At 37.5% G+C, this 22,720-nt stretch overlaps 1 protein-coding gene across 6 annotated transcripts; it reads right to left on the bottom strand.

Moving 5' to 3' along the window:
• On the bottom strand, positions 1 to 15,384 carry salm (spalt major). 6 transcript variants are annotated; one of them, XM_088257675.1, is made up of 9 exons: positions 14,901 to 15,384; positions 7,625 to 9,457; positions 6,395 to 6,685; positions 4,921 to 5,054; positions 1,543 to 1,659; positions 1,324 to 1,459; positions 960 to 1,195; positions 620 to 799; positions 1 to 539 (listed from the first exon to the last, which is right to left on the bottom strand). In XM_088257675.1, the coding sequence occupies exons 1-9, from the start codon at positions 14,974 to 14,976 to the stop codon at positions 210 to 212; spliced, it is 3,333 nt and encodes a 1,110-aa protein (XP_088113801.1). In that variant the 5' UTR covers positions 14,977 to 15,384; the 3' UTR covers positions 1 to 209. The 6 variants fall into 6 exon arrangements, with proteins under 6 accessions (XP_088113801.1, XP_088113803.1, XP_088113798.1 ...); XM_088257677.1 differs by having other exon boundaries at positions 8,285 to 9,457; XM_088257672.1 differs by having other exon boundaries at positions 6,395 to 9,457.
• Positions 15,385 to 22,720: the final 7,336 nt, after the last annotated feature.

The following is a 22,720-nucleotide window of genomic DNA, read 5'->3' as shown; positions in this document are numbered from 1 at the left end:
TTTTTGGTATGATTAAGTTCCTAGAAAACAGTACGAACGGGGACGCACTTCCGCTCGCCTCATACGGTTCATCAGGTATGGAGTACATCTGTCATACCTTCCGACGGGACACGCGCGGAATATCACTGAAGCGCGAACGACTAGTCGTTCCTGAATGTCACTTCACCGAACTTGCGATATGTGGGGAAGGCGGAGAGATGCGCGGGCAGTCACGCGGCCAGCCCCTCTCCGCGGGAGGGGGGCCCGAGCAGCGGCAGCGGGCCCTCGCCCTCGGGGGCGCCGGAGCGCTCGTAGTGCAGCTCCCACACCTGGTTGCGCCGCTCCTCCAGCTCGCGCCGCCGCTCCTCCTCCTCGCGCTCGGGCGGCGGCGAGCTGAGCGACGAGGGCGGCTTGTCGCTCATGGGCGAGCCGGGCCCCGACAGGGCGGGCGGCGGGGGCCCGAACGGACTGAAGCCCAGCAGCCCGGGGAACTTGGCTCCCGGCGACGACAACCCGTTCTGGCCGGCGGCGTTCTGTTGGATCACCGATATTTCGTTCAGCTGAAACAAATTTGTTCGATCAGATTGATACTTTACAAAATATAGCGAACGTACTCGTGTCCGAATATCGGTATTCTCACCTTTTGTTGCATGCCATTAAGGAAGGGTGCCGGCAGGTAGGGGTAGAAGAGATCGGGGCGGCGCTGCAGGAAGTCGGAGTCCTGAGGACTCAGAGGCAGGGGGCGCGGAGGGAGCTCCAGGGACATGCGACGTCCTCGTCGGGACGCTCCGTTCGACCACATGTGGGTTCCCATATGTACCTGAAAGGAGACTTGTATCAGTACGCGCTCGGTTGTCGATACCTAACGTTAGATTATTAGGGGAATCGTGTGAGTAAAGCGAAATGGCGAAGCGTTAAGAGAAGTACGAGTAGTTAATGGTCGCGCGGCCGCCTGGCTGCTCGCTAGCCGGCATGCTCACCTTGAGGTTGCCCTTGGTAGTGAAGGCCTTCTGGCACACGGAGCAGCGGAAGGGCTTGTCGCCGGTGTGGGTGCGCATGTGGATCTGCAGCGCGGAGCTGGAGGAGAAGTTCTTGCGGCACACCCCGCACAGGTGCTTGTTGGAGAGCGGCGGCGGGCCGGCCGCGTGCATCTGCGCGTGCTGCAGGGGGCCCGGGGGCGCGGGCGCGGGAGGGGCCGCTCCCGGGGGAGGCCCGTCTGCAATGCACACACAGGCGGTTTAGTCAGCAGCCAGTGTTATTAGCCGGTTACACGGAAAGCGTTCAGCCGGATGAGGGGTTAATGAAGCGCGAGAAGGTTAGGCGCGGTAGGGAAAAGGTGCTCACTCGAAGGTCTCTTGGGCTGCGGCAGCTCCGGGTCGGGGGGCGCCCTCTTCGGCGGCGGCTCCGGCGGCTCCTCCTGCTCGGGACCCGCTCCCGCTTCCCGGATCTTGTGCGTCAGCATGTGCTGCTTCATGTTTCCCTGCAACAGAAGGCGCCCGTCAGTCTCGCCCCGGAGTACTACGTCTACTAAGTAATGTGCGGTCGGTAAGGACTGACCCTTACCGGGAATGAGAAGGGGCTCCAATGGTTCAAAGCAGTGGCGAACTGCGGCTTGGGGGGGCGCCTGGGGGCACCGGGGACAACGCTTCGCCCCTGGCACAAGCAGCGGCCGCCACTGCTCTGAAACGAGGAAATCATAACAAATGTTTAGAATGACATCAATCTTAGGTGTCATCGCGTAATGCAGTAAAGCGTATCAATTTTAAAGCGAAATCATCGCTCGAATTACTCGCGAAAAATGCTAAAATCATACATAATTTTAGTAGGTATGATTGTTAGCCATATGCGTCCATATGACACATTTACGCGTTTCAAAGAAAAAGTCCCCACCGTTTGACGACGTACTAAGGCGTCCACGGTTAACAGGCGATTAAAATCTTGGCGCTAGGGGTGCGTTTGTCGTGCTATTGAGAGCACGTTACGGGTTGATTGGTGTTATGATTCATGTAGAATATTATTGCCAGGAAAATAATTGTGCCTTTATTTCGGAAAATTTTCATAAAAAAATGTAACGCTTGATGTTAAATAATGTCATTTTAAAATTTAAGTAAATATTTGATGATTTCCATATTTTTTATCGTAATGTAGGTACCAAAGTCATAGAATAATATGTACAATATCGAAATAATACCCACTGTGCCGGATTATACATAGGTACGAGTAAATGAAATCCATTCCTGTTCGATTATAAAAAAATCGATGGTCAAACAATGCAATTTATACTTGATTATCAAATTGTTATCATCGATTTACACCTCACTCAGTGAAAGCTTTAACTTTGGATATGTTTTATTAATTAATCAAAGGCGGCGGTGAGCAGGCAGGGGGCTCGGAGAGGCTCGCGCGAGCCCCTAGTTAAATTTGACTTGGGCCGGCGAGCCCCTTGTTAAATTAAGTGAAACCAATATTCTTTGATTTAATCAGTACATAAATGCAATTTCAGTGGTTGGTTTAAATGTATTATGAAACATAAAGCTTTTTCGATAAATTGTTTGTCATAATAAAGTAAAACTTTAAATTTCTACGCCAATCTTGGAACATTTCACTCTTGAAATCTGAGGTAGGTAAGTACATTTACGACTGATATTAAATATTTGATTTGAGTTAAAGAATTTTCTACCACAAAAAATACGTCAAATCTTTAGGTATAAAATATATTTTGTCGTTTGATGTGCATATTAAGCATTCATTTTTTTTTTTTTATGTATTCCAGATAGTTAAAACAAAATGATACACATCCCCCTACCCTTAAACGCAGGGCTGAGAACCTTTCCTTCATGTATAATATTTATTTGATATTACGACCAAGATAACACTTATATACGATAACGCCCTACGGATTATTGGGCGCGGGTAAGGGTAAGAAGATATTTTTATAATATATAAATTAAGAAAAAAACTAGTAGATTTATTTATTCAAAAGTTTAGATGCGTTGTATGCAGAGAGAATAGAGCGCCACACCACTCTGTCCTTGCAAACATTCTTCGCCTCTTCCACGTTCATGCATCTCCTCATACATACCCGCCGATCGTTACGACTCCTAACCTGACCACTTTCAAGTATTTGGCATACCTGATCGTGCCATGTTTTTCTCGGTCTTCCTCTGCTTCTTTTCCCACTAACATTCGCCTCATAAATTTGTTTTACCGTTCTTTCCTCACTCATTCGTTCCACATGTCCAAACTATCTCAACACACCTTTCTTAATTTTATCGACAATGCTTATCTCAGCTTTGCATTCCTTCCTTATTTCACTATTCGCACATCTATCATACATCGTTTTGTCGCACATTCTTCTGAGAGATCGCATTTCGACTGCATTCAGTCTACTTTCATCCTTCTTTTGCCAAAATTCCTTTTACACTAAATTATGTACGATTTTTGTTTTATCGAGTGAAATGCGTTTTTATTTTTTTTAGAAATTGGCAACCCTGTCGCATCAAAAGTTTAGTAAGATTTGTGCAGACGTATTAGTCAGACGGCTAGGAATAAAGTGTTACTATTTGTGTTCGGTACAATAGAACGGAATTACTGGACGGCAGCCAGTCACAGAAAACAACCCAAGACAATGTTTATTTTTAGTTTATCACAATAATTAACAAACAGCAATCCCGATTATCGTCGCCACTGCCTTTCAATCATCGAACTCAATAAGGCAGGGATGCCACAATTCAGATAATATTAAACGGGCGTTTGAATTTTATTTATGCGGCTTGTATTTCAGAAAACGTTCAAAGACATGTTTATTTCGTATTAAGTATTTAAATTATTATATTTCAAAATCGCAAAAGGATTGAACTTTGTTACTTCAGATTACCTTTGTTGGAAGGCCAGAAGAAAAAAATGGCTGGTTAAGGTGTTACTGAATGTAAAAATAATTTGGTTTTTGAGAAAAAAATCTTACTAAACAATAACGAATAAATCAATTGAAAAAATATTGAAGAATTTTTTTCTCTGTAAATTTAACATATACTTATTACGATAACGACTATTGTAATTTGTGAATGATACTTTTGATAACTTTGAAATAATAGTTAATATTAAATAAATAAATTATACAAAAATTACTTAATTTAATTTAAATATATCCGCTAAAGCTTATTATAAAACACTAAACCCTAAAAAAACGTTAAGATTTTTAAATATAATCAAATATATATGCGGGACTCTGAAGCCCCCACGTCTGTGGTTACGTGAAATTAAATCCACCTCAGTAGCTAAAGGTTAACACTTTTATTCTTCCGATACTCATATACACCCAATGGTACATTGAACACTGCATCGCATTGACGCGGTGTTATATTGATGGTTAATTATGCTAAGCTAAGGTAAATCAGTTCTTCGCCTCAGGTACTAGTCTTGGATGGTGTTAAATAAATATTACAATGAAAAATCGCTTGTATTTATTTGGACCTCTCCGGGAATCGAGCCCGGGACCTCCAGTATGGTAAACAAACCTACTACGGAAGCACTTTTTTAGTATAACTAAATTGAACCTCTGAATTATTCAAATCAAATTTAAAAGAAGAAGTTAAAAATTGATTTAAAAAAATAGAGAAATTCAATGAGTTACGACGGAGGTTAGCGGAATTATGCTTAATTATTAATTTCTCAAATTCTTTAGAAAAAAGTAAGTAATAACAACTCACGATTTTCTCCAGTTCGTTTAATTTCATAGATCGATTCGCGAATGTCGCATTCGATCAGAAGACGAATGAGTCTAGAATAGCCCCCCAAAGTGACAAACACGACTGTCACACGTCATTATAGCGCAAAGGGTTAATGAATATGAACACTGTCCGTCTATGATCCTCTTCAATCGGATTTGGGAGCATCTTCGTCACAACACGATCCATCCTAATTATAAGAATAAATATTTACCTTAGTCGAGAAGCCGCGGTCGCAGACGTTGCACTTGAAGGGCCGCTCTTTAGTGTGACTTCTATAATGGATCTCCAGAGCGGAATGACAGGCGAAGGTTTTATAGCAGATGTTGCATGTCGTGTTCCCTCGCACTATTAACAATACAAACAATCTTTGTTATACGTGCAATTTGCAAACACAATTACTTTATTTATTTAGTATTTTTGTTCATTTACTTGTAATAAAAATTTAATGAATAAGTTCGAGATATGCAGTATTAATCTCACACTAAAAAAATTATCTCAAAAAATGAAATTATTGGATTATATTTGTAAAGAATATTACAAAAGTCACAGAAATTTATTTCTCAAACATTGTACAGTATAACGCAATTTGATTTATCATTGTATTATATAATTAAACAAAAACAACGAAAGTTGCATTAAGATGGTGTCAGGCGGCATTTTATTATAGAGAAAAGTATTTTTATTGCGATTTTGGTATTGTAATTAATATTGCAAAAATGCTCCAGATGTGTTGACTGAACACCGCCTAGACAACTCTTGAGTAAGAAAAGAAGTTATAAAATGATTTTTTTTCCGCTGTAAAAATTACCGAGAACATTGCAACCGATTCATCGATTCACTTCGGATTTTCGCACGATTGATTGTCCGTCGCCCGATATTGTTTGTTTAGAAATAGTTATATTCGCATCACAAAAATATAAATATTATATTTGATTATAAAAATTAATAACATAAAAAAATTATGTTGTGAAAGATTTCATCTTATTCATTCTACCTTTTCATTGTTACTCTGTAATATTTATATTGTCAAGTGGTTATTTTATATTACATGTGTATACCTATATGAGATATGATGGCTTTATCTTACCTCCCGCGTCTATGGCGCTATGGGGTAGTATTGTCTTGAATCAAATTTTGACTTTTGTGTTTTAATATAGAAATATCGACATCAACGATTGACGACAAATTTGGGTTTGCGCCAAGAATAGAGCTCGTCTAGTAGGTAACTTATTCACTGTCCAGTTATGTTGTATTGTATGTATACCTACCAATTTCCTCGGAGAATTTACACACGATTGTATTTTACGATGACGATTTCAATTACGCTTTTTTTAATTATCAGTTTGTGGTCTCGTGATTAGTATCGTAGATTTCGAGCCAGAGTCACAAATATATTTTATAAAAAAAATGTATGCAGATTAATTAAGTAAGCCATTTGAGTTCTTCGGTAATTTTTACAACGTTCCAGCTCATATGAGCCAATGATAAAATCTAATTACGACGACGACTAAAATAATATAAAATGCGAGAGGAAGAGGGAAGAGGTAAGGAGGCTGCGAGTGAGGCCTGCCCGGAGTGAAGTGGCGCACAACCGACCCCGTCGGGTACCGAGGCCGGAGCGGCTGGGACCCCGCAGACCCCGAAGAGGTCGGTCGGGTCGGGCAGGCGCTCCGCTATCCGCCTACCTGCGGGGCCCAGCGCCAGGCCGAGGGGGCTGAACGGGGTGCCGCCCAGCATCGAGCTCGCCAGGGACGACAGCGCGCCACCGCCCGCGGCTCCCGAATCTTGTAGAGCGAAATTGTACAGATTGGCGAAGGGCGGCCGCGGGGTCAAGTCCATGGCGCCCTGAAGCGGGGTCGGTGGCGGCGAAGGGGTGGTCAACTGCGGCGACGGAGCGGGAGACCTCTGTATGTCCGGCGTGGTCGCGCGGCTGGGGGTCGGGGTCGACGTCCTCGGCTGACTTTGCTGATGCCTTTCTGTGGGAGAATTCATTTCGGGTACTGACGGGTGAGACACCATAGTCGTTATTGTTTTTACTTGGTTTTCAAGGGCGGCTAATGATGCGGAAAATGATGGGGTTTCTGGTACTCTCGGCTCTATAGACCCCCTTTGACTCGAATCGTCGTCGTAATCGTCTCTATCCATTGTACCGTCATCACTCAGGTACTCGTCTTTAAAGTCTTGGCTAGTGTCTCGGAGGTCGGAAAACCCCGATAGAGGTCTCCCCGGCATGCCAGGGAAACCCTGGGGGAAAAAATGACCCGGTCCCGGAAACCCACCCATATTTGGCAACTCCTTGATTTCAGCCGCCTGTATTTGCTCTGGCGTGAGATCTGTCGGTTCTCCCGTATGCAATCTGATGTGCTGCTGCAGTACGAGTGTATTGCTAAACTTTTTGTGACATACCGGACACTGGTGTAAAACTCTCATCGGGGGTTTCATCCTGTGGACCCCCATGTGAGTTTTTAAGTTACCTTTAGTAGTGAAAGCCCTTCCGCATATTCGGCATCTGAACGGTCTCTCGCCCGTATGCGTTCTGTAATGCATTTGTAATGCACTTTTACACGATAAAACTCGTTGGCAAATAACGCATTGATTCGGATCGGTCATTTTGTTTTCTATGTTATCGACTAACTGTTGAAGTTTGCTCGTTTCCGAAGCTTTGGTGACCTCGATTAAGCTTTCCCAAGAATTATCATTACTCCCGGGTCTCGGAAGTAGAGAATTATATACTATAGGATCTTTAGTAGGATCGGCGTCCATCATCATACCGGGCAGGCCTGAAGCGTGAAACATGGATAAGCTCCCGGAGGAAGCGCTACTGGGAGGGGAGGCATTATAAGGGAAAGGAAAAGACGAGGGTATTCGTCGTCCCATGGGTATCGAAAGGGAACCCGCTATCGACGATGTCTTACTTGAAAGGTTTTCCGGTTGGTCGGGGTCGCGCTTCTCGTCGGGACTGTCGCGCCCTTGCATGTCCTCGCTGCTGTACTTGGAGTCCATACTGCACTCGTCGTAAGGCGAAGGCGATGGAAATCTATCCGGTTCCCGATCGGCCTCCGGTGACTCTCGATCGATGTCTGGCTCTCTTTTCGGTGTAACGCGGTCATGTTCGTCAAAACTTCGATCTCTCGGTTGGTCGTCATCCTGAGGCTCCATTTTAAAGCGGTCTTCATCCAGCACGTCGTGGGGACTTTGAGGTGCCGGTTTACTGAGGTCAGCGGGGATCTCTTGTTCGTCCCTCAAGGCGAACAACGGGTGCAGGGGCGAAGGTTTATCGGAGAGTGGTCGCGGAGGCATTATATCTCGCGGAGGCGGGCGATACAGCGGCAGGCCTGGCGGAAACGGAGACCCACCGGGCGGGAAGGGCATCGGGTGAGGGGGCATCCCGGGCATGGGGCCCGGGGACAGTTGAGCCAGTAACGGGGGATGGTATTTATCTAAATGTTCCGGGATCGGGTTAGGGTTCATTTTAACGTGCGGGAACTTGGCCGTGTGGCGCTGGAAGTGCACTTTTAGGTTGCCCTTGGTAGTAAAGCGGGAGCCGCACACATTACATTTAAAGGGGCGTTCACCTGTGTGGGAGCGAATGTGGATCTGCAACGCGGAATCGCTGCCAAACACCTTCCCACAGTAGCGGCATCTGTGTTTGAAGAACGGCTCGTTTCTGCCACCAGATTTCCCATCGTACGGCGACATCTTCCCCGACTTCCGAAAAGCAAGCTCGTCCGCGAGATTGTTCGCGAGGAGTCCTTGAGAAGCGTTATCTAAGACTTCCTGCGCTCGCCTCTGGAGCATCTCGAGAGTATTCGGCTCGTTTAGCGAAGGAATGGGATCGTTATTCGTAATTATCGTCGACGCCAAAGAGGCGGAGATCGAACTGTACGGCGGATGGGCGGACATTACTGGCGGCGAGGGCGTCGGGGGCTTCGGGATAGTGAGCAGTTCTTGCTTCAGCACCGGCGGCTGAGGGTGCGAGGGGGGGACGGCTTGAGAAGTCGGAAAGGAAACTGGCGTATCTATTCGGACGGGAGTCGGTTCTCGCGTCGGTATTAGCGTCTTCGGAGGCGAAGGGGTCGGTAATCTGGGAGGTGGAGGGCGCGGTACCGTCACTGGAACGGGGGTGAGTGCCTCGCTGGGGGGAGGAGTGATCGATCTATCGTCTTTGGGCCTCGTTAGTGAGAGCTGATTCTGTAATTGCTGAATCAGTTGCAATTGGAACACTTGTTGGTGTTGCAGGGTAAATAAGGTACTTTGAAGAACCGCCAATTCTTGGAGAGCCGCTTCGTTGTCCGCATTATTGGCCATGGTGGTGGCGGCGAATTGGGCCACAGCTACTTTAGTATTCTGGAGGGCTTCCAGGGTCACGTGGCTGGCGGCGGGGAAAGGAAAGGGCACGGCCGGGTTGGGCGCGTCGCCCTCGCCGTCTTCCAAGCTGTTGTTGTTCTCGGCGTCCTGCCGGTGGCGGCGGACCTGCTCCAGGCGCTTCCCTCCTTCCCCGTCACCCTCCTCCTCGTCCATGTCGGGCTCGGGCTCCATGTCCTCGTCCCCTGACACCAGCATGTCCTCGGGGTCCGAGGGCATGATCTCCTCCGGCTCCTCGGGGGGCGCACTCCCGCCGCGGGACTCCGCCGCTCCCCCGGGGAGCTCCTCGCACTCGGGTCTCCCCACCTGTTGCTGCATGTATGCGGGGAGGTCTCCACTAGTTCTTATACTTTCTTCTTCAGAGCCCGATCCGGAGCTTTCACCTGAAAAAAAAACACACGGAATTAGTAAAGACGTCTACATACATGAATACAAGAGTAATATTATTAATAAATATAAAAACACATTTATAAAAAAAATAAAATAGATATACTAAGTATATTAAGTTTTTAATTTATATCTTACAGGAAAATCGTAATTCTTAAGATAAGTAAGTAATCTCCAAATTCTGTTGTTGATGAAATTCTTTTCAACGTTGTGGAAAAACAGAAAAATAATAAATATAAAATTCGAAAAATAAATACGTAAATAAATAAATTATTATCTAAGTAGGTACCTATTGTCCATTAATATCTTAAGTCCAATGAAAAAAAATACTTGCCAGGACATGTTTGTATTTAAACTATTTTGTTATTAATTCAACGTATAAGAGCGAAGCTGAGTAGGTATGAAATAAATAAAAACCTGTATTTTTAAAAGGAAATGATTTAATAATAAAAAAAAAATATTCAAGTAATATTTCTTCACAATAAAATAATTTTCCTTATAAAGGTGAAGTAAAAAAATTAAAGATAATTATTTACTCAAATACAAAAAAGTAATAATTATAGTTTACTTGAATTTAAAGGATAAAAAAAATCGGAAGCACTAAATAAAGTTCTCGAAAATGCTAGTTTGCGCTACTCGATCACAGATGGCGCTAGTCGTCATTTTCGTCTGCCGACGGGAACTTATTATCGAAATCTCCGTACGATCTCTCGCTAAAAGCGGGTAAAACCTCTTATTCGGGTAAAATGATGTTTTAAAATATGAATCCGTTTTATTTAAACGCGATTTATGAATATAAAATATTTATAAAATAGATGGAACCCAATATTTAATACCATATGTAAAGTAATTCATATATAGATGCAAAGTAGTCTATGTATGGTAGGATTATGAGGAAAATTTAAGATATAAATTGCGTAATTCAGTTTCGTAGTTTTAAAATTAAAAAAAAAAATCCAGACGAATAAACTGAATCAGCTAAAATTGGCATCGTAAAGTGATCATATAAAAACAATAAGTAGATTCAAATATTTATTAACAATTAATTAAGCTTAATATTAAAGCAATATTAAAAGTTATAGTAAATTTAATATTTCTACGATAGCAATCCCTTTGGTAATAACTGTAGTGTACAATTCTAGGCTTCACTAAGGAGACGGAAACGCATAATACCCAAAACTTAGCCGAACGTAACATTTAAATAAAAGTTTAAAACTAGTCGTAGTTATCAAATAATACAAAATGTCATTATCATATTACTGCCTATTCAATAATATATATTTTCAAACCAGTTGTGCAAATTTTTTGAAGCAAGCATTATGATTATAGTAATAATCGTTCAACGGTCAAAAATTTTCCTCGTGGAGATAAATTAATTAAATGTTTACAGCACGTGTTTTCCTGTTTTGTATTTTTTCAAGAGTGTATAACAATCAATATTCTAATAAATTGTGAAAATAATACAGTAATTAGGTACCTAACGAGTGTTTAGTGAATTAATTAAGTTACCATTTAATTATTCAATTTACTAGATGATAGACGGTAGATGATAGAAACGGCGAGTTTCAAATTATGCACAGAAAAAAAAGGTTTCGGTGTCACATTGATTGATAGAAAATTTTCGTAATATTTCAATTGAATAAAACACAGAAATCGTTCATTTATTTTCTTTTAAGTGTTTGAAATCAATTAATATTTCTTTTATTGTTTAAAAGCAAGCTTTGTGACTGATTTTGAATTTGAAAATTAATTAAAATAAAGGATCTTACGTTTGAGAAAGGAAAAATATCATTCAGACAAAATGAAGTCTCAATAATTTCAGTGAATCCAAATGGTTCTTAATAAGATAGGTATTCGATAACTATTAATATTTTGTATTTTTTTAAGTAAATAATAATTTAAGTAAAATAATATGAAAAATATATGTACTTACTATTTGAAGTACCTAGTATAATACAAAATCATGTTCTTCTGTTCACAAAATGATGTAGGTTTTATAATATACGGTTAGATATCTTCCTTATATTTATAATAATTTGACACGCATTTCATTATTTACCATTTATTACTTAATTGTTTTTGTTTTTATTAAAATGGTAAAAATATATTTTTAATTATTCTAATGTTACAATTTTATTTTTAGTTTAAAAAATTGAAAAATATCATTAATTCGACAGATAAAAGAAATTAAATATTAAGGGTAAAAGAGGGAGGCAAATAAGTTAGATCAGTAGCTGATTAAGGTTTTCATTTTTTTGCAAATTATCTTTTCCGTATCGACATTTATATAATAACGGTGATGATTTGCTATCTTATAAAAAAAAACTATCTAAACGTATGCGAATCTGGAGCTTTAGGTATCATTAAAGGTTTTAGAGTACATTATTAATAATTAATTATCTAGTTTTATTTAAAGTAAGTTCTAAAGTTACAGCCGGGATTCGAATCAGAGATGTCTTGAATGGTACCTAATAAAATACGCTTTACACGGCGTTACGGAAGCGATAGAAATAAATAGATATAAAAAACCTTAAAAAATGACCTTAAACTGTTAGGTGTGGATAGGTAGGTAAGCATAACCAAATTAATAATAAATTGTTATGGCTGACTGATTTTACAAAAAAATATATCTACATAGAAATAGAAATTATAAAAATAAAACCAATCAATCCGTAATTCATAAGTTACCTATGGTAAAGAGTCAATGAAATGGACATATGTTATTTTATTTATGTGTCTTATCTAACTATTATTACATAATAGGTATTCATCTATTAAATTACTTCAAAAATCATTTAGCATTATTATAACCTGATTCTAGATTTTTGAATGAATTAAATACCAATTATATCCACTATATTTCAATATCTAAAGGTTTCACTGGAATTTCATTTTATAAAATTACTTTTTTTTTTAATATAAGTATTTGTGAAAAATGAGCTTTAGTATACTGCAGTTCCTGTTATGAAAATTACATCTATGTAGATTTTAAATTTGAAAATAAATATACCTAGTTTATATTAAATACATATAACGGTGGATACTCCTAGTGAAACGTATTCTTCAAAAATACTGCGATGGTAACTTTTTGACAAAAATCCCCCAAAACCTTACAGTTTCAACATAAAGAAAAGAATTGGAGATTTTTCGGCACTTTATTTTGACACTACTGGTAACAGCGGCCAACATAATCCTTCTAGGGTACCTACACAATTTATGTATTATCTTAATTAGATTCATTTCTATCAAATAATTAATTAAATAGGTATGTGGGTATGTTTAATATTGTATGTATAATACCTACACAAATTATTTAATATAAGTTTAATTGCAAATAGGTATGTGGGTTATCATGAACCCACTCAATTCAATATTAAAAAACGTATTAAAATGCACCGGTTTACAAAAATTGTTTATTTTAATCAGAATAGCTATCGCAGTCATAATATTTACTACGGTCGCGTATGAAGATGCTAAAATTCACTTTATGGCCGATCGATAAAATAATATAACGTGTGGATAATGGATATGGCACAGAAATAAAAATAGCATTTGAATATTTGCATGTATGAGGGCAAATTTTACGATAATTATCGAATGCAACATTTTAATATAATATTGATATTTCGCGGAAAGTTACTGCAGTTTAGTCCAAACATACACACACCATTTAAATAAATTATGGGTATTTTTCAATAAAAATTTTACGATAATTTTGATGAATTTTGATGCAAATTGAGTAAAATAAATTTCTTGCCATCTAATTTAAAGATATTTTTCGCTGGCATGGAGAATGACTCATTTATCAAATATTATTTTAACTTATTCTTTGATACATTGTCCCAACTAAAAATTATAAATTATAACCGCCAGGTTAAAAAAAACATTAAAAACAAATGAGCGATCAATTAACTTAATAAGCACTAACAATTTCGTAAATGATTTAATTACAAAAGTTTAATAATATTATTTTAAATATTACAGTAAAAACATAAAATCGAAGTTAGGTATTTTGGATTACAGATTTTTATACTGATTAAAAAATTAACCAATAAAATTTGCAGTTAATATTTTATTTATATAATAAAATCATATATGTATCTATCAGTTTAATTCAAGATTGAAAAAAAACATGAAATTTGTATACTATTTTACACCTGCTTTATTTTAACATGATTTTTTTGCAATGATTATTAAAACATATTTTTATAAAACAACTCTAAAGCAATACAAAATTCACCATAGTCCTTTACGAGATGTCTTCTTAAATACACATTGAGATGAAGATAAATTTGCAATTTATTGCATTTAAATTAGTTTAAAATACCCCAGTATTGGCGACGTGAATTCAATTAAAAAATATATTGTAAGCAGTGTAGTTCGATTATTTTACACGCGAATAATAAAATGTTTATGTTCTTATAATAAGGAAACTTTATAGTTTGCACGAAAGATGTAATAAAAAATCTGTTTTACTGGACTGACATACAAATTATTTTATTTTACGATCCATCTCACATTATAAGGTTGCGTTTAGATTTTTTTATCAATACGTTTTCCGGGAATTACAGTGAATTTCTAATGCTGCAATTTTCATAGAAATCACGCTTATAAATTTAACAATATATGATGCACTTATTTAAAATTAGATTTCTACTAAAAGATCATAAAATTTTAGTTTAGCTATTTTTGATGTTTATAACTGTTAAAATCAATTTTTAAACGAATTTGATTGTATTTAAATAAAATAGATTTATCTAATTTCGAAATAAACAGGTGATTGGTATCTGTGTTTATTTTGTGGATTATTTATAGTGTATTTTTATGAGTAGGTACAGTTATTATCAAATTAAAATAAAAAAAAACTATTTTAACTATGTTGTATTGCCTTTATTTTATTTTATTTTCTAGTAGTTCGAGTACATATTTCTATTATTAAAAAAATCATGTTACATTGCATTCTTTAAAAGTAAATTGTTGAATTATCGTCATATTACACAGGTAAGGATGTAATAAAATTACTTTTATCTAGTTCCTTGGTTCAAATGTAAAAAAAACGTTTTGCGATATTAATTGTATACGAAATCGTAAGTCATTTAAAAAAAATCAATTTAAAATCGTATTTTATTTTTAAAAATAGAAAAGTGGCATCGTAAAATAAATACTATGAGAAAACAATAAACTTTTTACAGAGACGATTATTTTTTTTATGTAGGTGCGAGAATCCTTGATAAAAATTAAGAAGAAATTTAATAATGCTTTTTTACAATGGCAGAAATAATTTATAAATTTTCGCTGTCTATAAATTGAATATACCTGATAAGTAGTTATAAATTATATATTTATGTTTTTAATTTTTTATTATTATTGTCTAACACATAAATAAATCACTGGAATGTAATGAATGTGTCGGAATGATGTAATTTATAGTAGACTTACCCCTGTGATGTTTGGGTTTATCTTTACTGCTGGCTCTAAACTGTATTCCATACTTTATTGTCCCGAATTGTATCATTTTGAACTACAATTCAATATTTACAACATGGAAACGTTCAACACATATCAACATTAAAATACCACTCTCCGCATACTTCAAAACTCACTAAGTCCATGCCGACGAGACTAGACGAACAAATAAAAATACGAATAAGTTCTAAGAAGCACTAAACTTTTTCGCCAAAAAATGCATCGGTACAAAACGAGCGAAATAAAATGTGAAAAATTGTTTTTAAAATCGCGGTCGTATAGAATGATTGAGATACATTCGTTCGTAACTGATGTTTTGTTCGCCTGTCGTGTGTCGTATATCGTACAGGTAGAGTATATTTTTATCTCGCGTTAGGAATTGTTTGTGTCGTATGACAATAGGGATACGTCCTGTCCGCACGGCGTCGAGCAGGGAACAGCGGCCGGCCGCGTTGGTCTCCGCGCCGCGACTGAAGGGGCCCGCGCAGCCGCCCCCGCGCCGCGCCGCCGCCCGCCGCCCTGCACCCCACCCGCCCCCGCGCCGGTTATGACAGCGGGCGGGGCCTCGACCAATCATAAATCAAACATTGTCCATTCCACTCGCCCGCCAATCATAACCCCCGCCCCTTTCCATATTCGGGGCGGAGCATATTTACATTTTCATAACCGCGGCATTAATAAGCGTCGCCCCCTTTCATATTAACCCTGCGCCGCCGGCGTGCGCGACGGTTCCAATTTCAAATTTATCGCTCGTAATAAATTTCACTCTGTGATTGCTTTATGGTACAGGCTGATTATTTATGGGTCTGTGACAAATCAAATTAATATTGTCGACTGATATTATGTTCCGAGTTCGGTAGGCACCTACCGACCTGCCTACTCGGTTACACTCGTACAAACCTACCTACACATCTACTTACATAGCTAGATGACTGATCAATAATTGTAATATAAAGAAATCAGCATAGGTATACGTTACACGAAAATCTTCATAGTACTCGTACAATCACCTGTGTCTATGTCACATAAGCTGGTACGAGTATGGGTATGCAACCTCGAATGCCTTAGTCATTACCAGTATCTCTATTTTCCTAGCTATTTTTTCTCCTCCATCATCTTCTTCATTTGTGTCATCTGTATCCCACAAGACTTCCATATCCAATAATCTGAAGCACATAACTGACTGAAAAACTATTTTTTTTGTTGTGGTGAAAAATATATATTTTTTTTGTAAAAACCATTATTTTCACCAATTTTTTTTGTTATACTCAAAGAAGTGATAGTGACGATGAAATAAGAATGTTTATTAATCGTGGATGATATGAATCCATAGTGAAAACTCCGAGGACGAGTCCGTTTCACACAACCTTACACATTCTGTGAATGATTTTTTTTTTATCAAATTGCGTTTATTTCTAAATATATAAAAATATGTTTATTAAAAAAATCTACTATATTTGAGTTCTTTGATATGTTTTCCACCAATCGAGAAAGAAATGCTAAAATGAATAAATATTTGAGAAAAAAAACTGATTTCGAACACAGCTAATAAATAGGACCATTTAAAAAAAAGTCTTCAGAAATTTTAGCACGTACATATATATTATATAAGAAAATCTCTCAGCACTGAAACGATTAAAAGACTTTTTTTATCTATTTAAATAATTTTTTTTCACAAAATATATAAATAACCACTGATTTCCTCAATTGCTTTAATTGTAGATTATCTTGAAGGGAATTGTTCGTGTAGTGGAGTAACATGTTCGTAGCACGGGCCACGGGCCACGGGCCCATTTAGCTGTTCCCATTACCTAAACGGATAATAGGACCGCGCGGCGGTGGCGAATTGAAAGCTTTCATTACCAGACACCCTTAAAACTCAACTAAACCCAACTTTGGAGTTGTTAAGGAGGGCAAACACTTCAAGGGTTCACTTTTGTCACAGCGCCGGAAAATTTAGGTTCAATCTTGTGAATTTGACCGCGAGATTCAAACAAATTTACGGTGATTAGTAGTTTTAATTACATAATCTATTTTCTTACTGGTATCGGCCGAAATATATTTTTTGAACGACATTCGTGATTGATAAATTTATGTATAAAATATGTTGATACAACCATAAGAAAATCCATCAGTCTTAACATACATAGATTAGCCCTTTTCTTCCATACCGTCCTGTTCCAGGTATTTTAAAAAATTGCAAATGTGTTATTTTGTGATTAGAACAGTACAAGTACTCATTTTATAATTCTCATAGATAGATGTGAAAGACTTGAAATAACCCTTCCGTTAAATTCATTTTAAAAAAGTACGGAGGTATCTACTTAGGTATGTGAGAAAATTAAAAAAGTTTCTGATATTTTATCACGATATACCTTTTCCATTCAAAAAGACAAAACCACAAAAAAATGCCACAGGTGCAATTGACTTATCTAGGCATAATTGTTTCCTTAAGTATTCCTACAAATATTCAAAATAAGTAAATAATTTTGGCTCGGTTACCGTCTTTTAACCCTCATTCGCACTCAATAGTGCATAGGGTACTGCATCATATTGACACAGTGATTGTTAATTATATGGAGGAAAGGTATTGCGTTCCGGCTACAAGTAGAAAAAAATATCCTCAAGGTAATCTAGGGTTAAACATTATTTATTTTATTTTATTCAAGTTTTACTTGGTAAATACCACTATTTCTTAAAATCTATAGTGTCATGTGTTTCGATGCATTCCGGATCATTTTCAAACACCGAAACATACGAAAATTATGGGAAATGTATCGAGACACGTGTCATAATAGATTTTATGAAATAGTGGTATTTACCATGTTAAACGTAAGATAAAAATGGATGAATATTCACCACAAAGTGACTGCCGAATCAGTAAATGAAAGTAACCATTCTTGTATAAATAGGTGCATAGGTACCTAATTTTATTTTTCTCTCTAATTATCACGTTTCCAAATATTAAGAAAGGAAACAAAATATTTAGACTGTTAAGATTTTTCCGGGCGAAGCGACGTGCAACAGCAAATAGACGCCGAGAAACATTTTGACATATTTATTGATGTGTATTTAGGGTTTAATGTTACAAGAACACAAATTTCCTCTATTTTTACTTTAATGCCCGCGGCGGGTGCGGCTTGCACCATTCTTCAACTAAATGCCTATTTCAGTAACATTGTCAAGGGCCTCCCTAACGCCACCTACCTAACTACACTTTTCTTTCGCTTATCTGCACCAAATGGTGCAAAAGGCACTGCAATGGAGCGACAAATTTCCATAAAAGTATATCTTCTTTTAGCGTTCGTATCTTGCATACATAAGGGTCTTTGCCAAATAAAAGCTTTCCTTAATCTAACATAGATGGCTGTTGTGAACTCATATCGCTCACTCCTTTCAAGAACGTCATAAATCAAAATTCGTCAATTTTCAGTTGTGCATGTTTTCGGAATGCCCAGAAAATGTACTATATCCCAGCAAAAGAGGCATATTTTTAACTTAATATTTACCCACTCCAGGGCAAAAAGTGTTGTTTTTGCATTTTGAAGAAAAGGTATTGCTTAATTATTTTTTTAAATAAACCATATATTTTTCAAATGGAGAAAAAACCATCAGGTTTTACCTAAAAAGATCTGTTGCACGGTAAAAAGTTCAGTAAGTGGCTTGATATTTATTTTTAACACATTGTGTTATATTTTTAAACTTTAAAAACGTTCTCCTGAAAAATCAAGTATTTTGATTTATGACGTTCTTGAAAGGAGTGAGCGATATGTAGGTACTGTGTCGTGAAATTGATCAATATACCTCGGAGTTCCAAAAAATTGATAATCGTCAATCATGAGTAGAATGGTGAATGTTGTACGTGTGTTAAGTGATCGCTTAACCAGCCTATGGCAGGACATAAGACCTGTAAATACGCAGACTTTTAAATTATTTATATGTAAAAATGTAAAAATTTAAAAATAACTTCTTAGCAGAGAAAATCCAGATTTGTGAACAAGTATTTGGATATACTTAAAATGTTGTAAACAAAAAATACATAAATGGTTTTAAAATTGTATCAACTTAATATTTTTTTGAGTATAAATAATAAAGAAAACATAGAGAGATTCTTAAATAAATGTGGGTAGGTACCTAAGTACGTACCTAAACATCTGCGTATCTTTAATTTATAAATAAAAATAAAGAGTATCTAGGTATCAATGTTATATAGCCCGAATGTATATAAATATGCAGATAAAAATATGTAAGTATAAAGATAGGTACTACACGGATAACGAGGCACGAACCTATTTACAAAGTTACAAATAATTTACCGGTACTTAATGGAAATGAGGGGTCTTCAAACATTGGCATTATTTATAAAAATATCAGTCATATGAAATAAAAAAAATATATATTTTTAAAACAATAACACTAACGCAATAATTTATCTTAGTGCCTATGAGTAAATATGTGTTATATGTACCTACCTATCTACATATGGTTAAAGATTTTGAAAAATGAACTTCATTAGGTAAGAACTTTAAAGTATCCAAGAAGGTGAGTACTATTTATTCATTATATTAAAAGAACTTTGTAAATTGCTAGTAAAAACAAGAAAAAAATGAAAGAAAATAAAAACGATAAAAAAAATTGTAATGAGATGACCGGGTCAGGAATCGGAATATTCGGCGGGTTTGTATGAAGAGATGCATGAAAGAGAAGATTGCTTGCGAAGTCAGATTGGTGTGGCGTTCTATTCTCTCTGCCTACCCCTGCGGAGCGGCGTAATGGTTAGTTAGTTAGTTTTTCGTACACTGGTATTGTACGAAGTTGACATTACCGAATGAGTCATCAAAAATTGTCCTAAAGTTGTCCGCTATTTCGGTTGATTTAAATTTTTTTTTTTTCTATAAAGTTTTGTTAACCAGTTGGCCACCCCTGACCAGGGCACAGGTAGTTCCTGGCTGGCAGTTTACAGACGCCATAAGGCCATGCAAATTTGCAGTGTTTACCTTGCACAAATGTGAGTGGCCCGCAATAATTCCGGACTCGGAGCATCCCTAAATCATTGTCTCGTTGGGCTGGCGGAAAAACACTCGCCACTGGGCGGGGGAGGGGCTACTCCAAGCGGTTAAGGGTTTAAATGAACGTATTTTGTCTTAAATTGAGAGAAATCAAATAATTGCTACGAATCCGTAACGATTAATTTAAAATAAATATAATAATTTGGAATTATTTATATGATCCCATTTTCTTAAAATTCTACCTCAAGAGCGCTTACTCAGACGTCAGTCATGACATGAAAATAGTACTGGTAGATAAAAAAAGATTTGAGTCAATCTTTATTTATTCATTATTTCAGATACTGGGACGCGCCTGAAAATACGATCATGTAATTCATATAATATGCGAGTTTAAAAAAATTGAGTCGTATGGTTTTCAATCATGGGTAGAAATTAAATTAAACCAGCCTCTGTTAGGTCGTAAGCTCTGTAAATACCTAGACTTTTATATTCGTCTTCATCTGTGTTGAGATGTTAAAAATATAAAAATAACTCCTAACTGGAGAAACCCAGATTTTTAATAAAGATAATACCCAAAATGTTGTAATATGTTATACAATATTTTCCTTTTGGTAATGTTTTTCTATATCCATTTACGTGACATATATTCATTATGGTGAAATATTTTCGTAACATAAAACCATTATTTTTAATTATTGTATTGCGTTTTAATCGTTTTATTATTTTACGTATTAAAAGTATTAAGTCTTACGTATTGAATGAAAAATAAATATCGGCCGAAACGTGGTATTTTTCCCATAAAATTTTAGTGGTAGTATAAGGGTATTAAGAAGTACAATTTACCGACCCTAAATAGGCGTCAAGCGGCCTAATTAGTTAATACAAACAAACGTCCACGCCACGAAACGAACCTGCCTCACGCAACGGGAAAATTTCTTCAGATTGTGGAAATCCTTCCTGCAAAGTTGGTAAGATTTGGGACCTCGCGTCATATGGAGTCGCGACCCCAGGGGCTTAGTGTTGCGGTAGGGGCGGGGAGGGGACGGGAAGGGGGCGACCAGGGGGTGGCCAGGGCGGGGGGCGAACTTCCGGGGCCGTAAATCAAACGGGGCGGCGGGGGGCGCAAGGTACACGGGCTGTTATAATAATTTCTAATAGTTCAGGCGCGGATTGTCGCATTCCGGGTCGCGAGGCTTGGCGCAAAACTTCACTCTGGTCGCGTGAGACGCTTTATGGCACTTTATAGACTCGGAAACTCGCCATTCTCAAGCGATGGATGCTATTTGAGTGCTTTTAGTAGTTATGCCATTTGATTTGTTGCGTTAATAATCCAAGAAATCGGAAGAAAACAAACAGTTATTTCACGATTAAAATGCTATGATTGAAGAAATTTTGTAAAAGAATTTGAAAAAAACAACAACATACAAGCAATTCTTTTCAAACAGGAAAAGTACCATTATGTTGGTGAATGTGCAAAATTACCTTTTTAATAAATAATTAAAATGTAACTTTGTTTTAAAATCACTTAAGTGATTTATAGTGATTTTAAAACAAAGTTACATTTTAATTGTAAAATGGAGAATCAAAAAGTTAGTGCTTTAAATATAAATTATATTTTTATTAAAGATTAATCAAGAAAAAAATCCTTTAATTTAGTCATTTTATCCGGTGCAATCGATCTCAATGGCACCCTGAATTCTTTAGAGTGATCTGAAGAATGTTTTTTAGCCTTTAAAATATCATGATTATTTATTATTAGAGAAAGCTTTCATCCCTTTCATCTTCTCTGGTCTAAATCCTGTGGATTGGTATGCAGCAACAAATGTCATCTCATTCGCATTCTGGTATATTTTTCGAAATATCCCTTTATTTTAGAGATTTTTTTGCTGATTGAAGTACGTAATGGAACTGACAATGGTTTTAAACGAAAAAAATAATACATTGAAAAATGTAGGTAGGTACCTACCTATATATTTTATATGTATATATGTAAAATACAATATATGCCTACATATATACACATACACTCACATATATAAGATTAAAAAAAAGAAAATGATTTGCATCAGGTGCAGATAAGAGTGACAAAAAATAGTTGTGTAGTTACCTACCTAGCTAGCTAATTCTTAAATTAGATGAAAAAAGTTTATCATCCCTTAGCACGTTTACCACGGGACAACAAACTTTGTTGCGAGTAGATATACATATATCTGCCTGTATATTTTTGTAGGTAATAAATGTAGATTGAATTCCTTACTCCGCGAACGTGATAATAAAACGGGAAGATTTTTTTTAACACAGGAGACTTTACTGCAAAACGCCGGATGGGTAGATCATTCCTGTTACCCGCTTTCGGTGCTCGGGATCTAAAGCGTTGTGTGTAACCCCTTGCCACATCGCGCCCCGCATTTCCCGGCGGTGCTTCATAAAAAATGAAGGAATCGGGGTTGATTTATGTGTGGTCCGGGGAGAGTGGGGAACATCACACCCGCGAGCCGACTTTGTAGCAATATTATCGACGAGAAATTCGGCTGGAAAAAGCGTCCCGCAAACTCGCGTATAAACGGGATGGTACAAGGTACACGGACGGTTTTAGCTCCCAGAATTATGCCCCAGAGCCACGTATCAAAGAGGGAATTTGTTATTTTAATGCATGTTGAAATAATATTTCACAAGTTTTATTGCTTCTTGGGGATTTGCAGGTATCGCAAAAAATAAACTGCTTTCTCCATGTGGCTGTATATTAATAATTTTGTTTTGACTACGGTGTACGCAATGTCTCAT

This window comes from Brachycentrus maculatus, unplaced genomic scaffold (genome assembly GCF_059751285.1).
Source record: "Brachycentrus maculatus isolate JH-2025_06_01 unplaced genomic scaffold, ASM5975128v1 h1tg000086l, whole genome shotgun sequence".
In the NCBI taxonomy this organism is placed as follows: Eukaryota; Metazoa; Arthropoda; class Insecta; order Trichoptera; family Brachycentridae; genus Brachycentrus; species Brachycentrus maculatus.
The sequence above is the reverse complement of the archived record's forward strand: the minus strand, read 5'-3'. Positions and strand labels throughout refer to the sequence as shown.

Coding starts and splice junctions, on each gene's coding strand:
- salm (XM_088257672.1), bottom strand. CDS start 14,976: ATGATACAATTCGGGACAATAAAGTATGGAATACAGTTTAGAGCCAGC. Junction 5,055..6,394: donor CCTGGCGCTGGGCCCCGCAG/GTAGGCGGATAG, acceptor TATTGTTAATAG/TGCGAGGGAACACGACATGC. Junction 1,660..4,920: donor ACCGCGGCTTCTCGACTAAG/GTAAATATTTAT, acceptor TCCTCGTTTCAG/AGCAGTGGCGGCCGCTGCTT.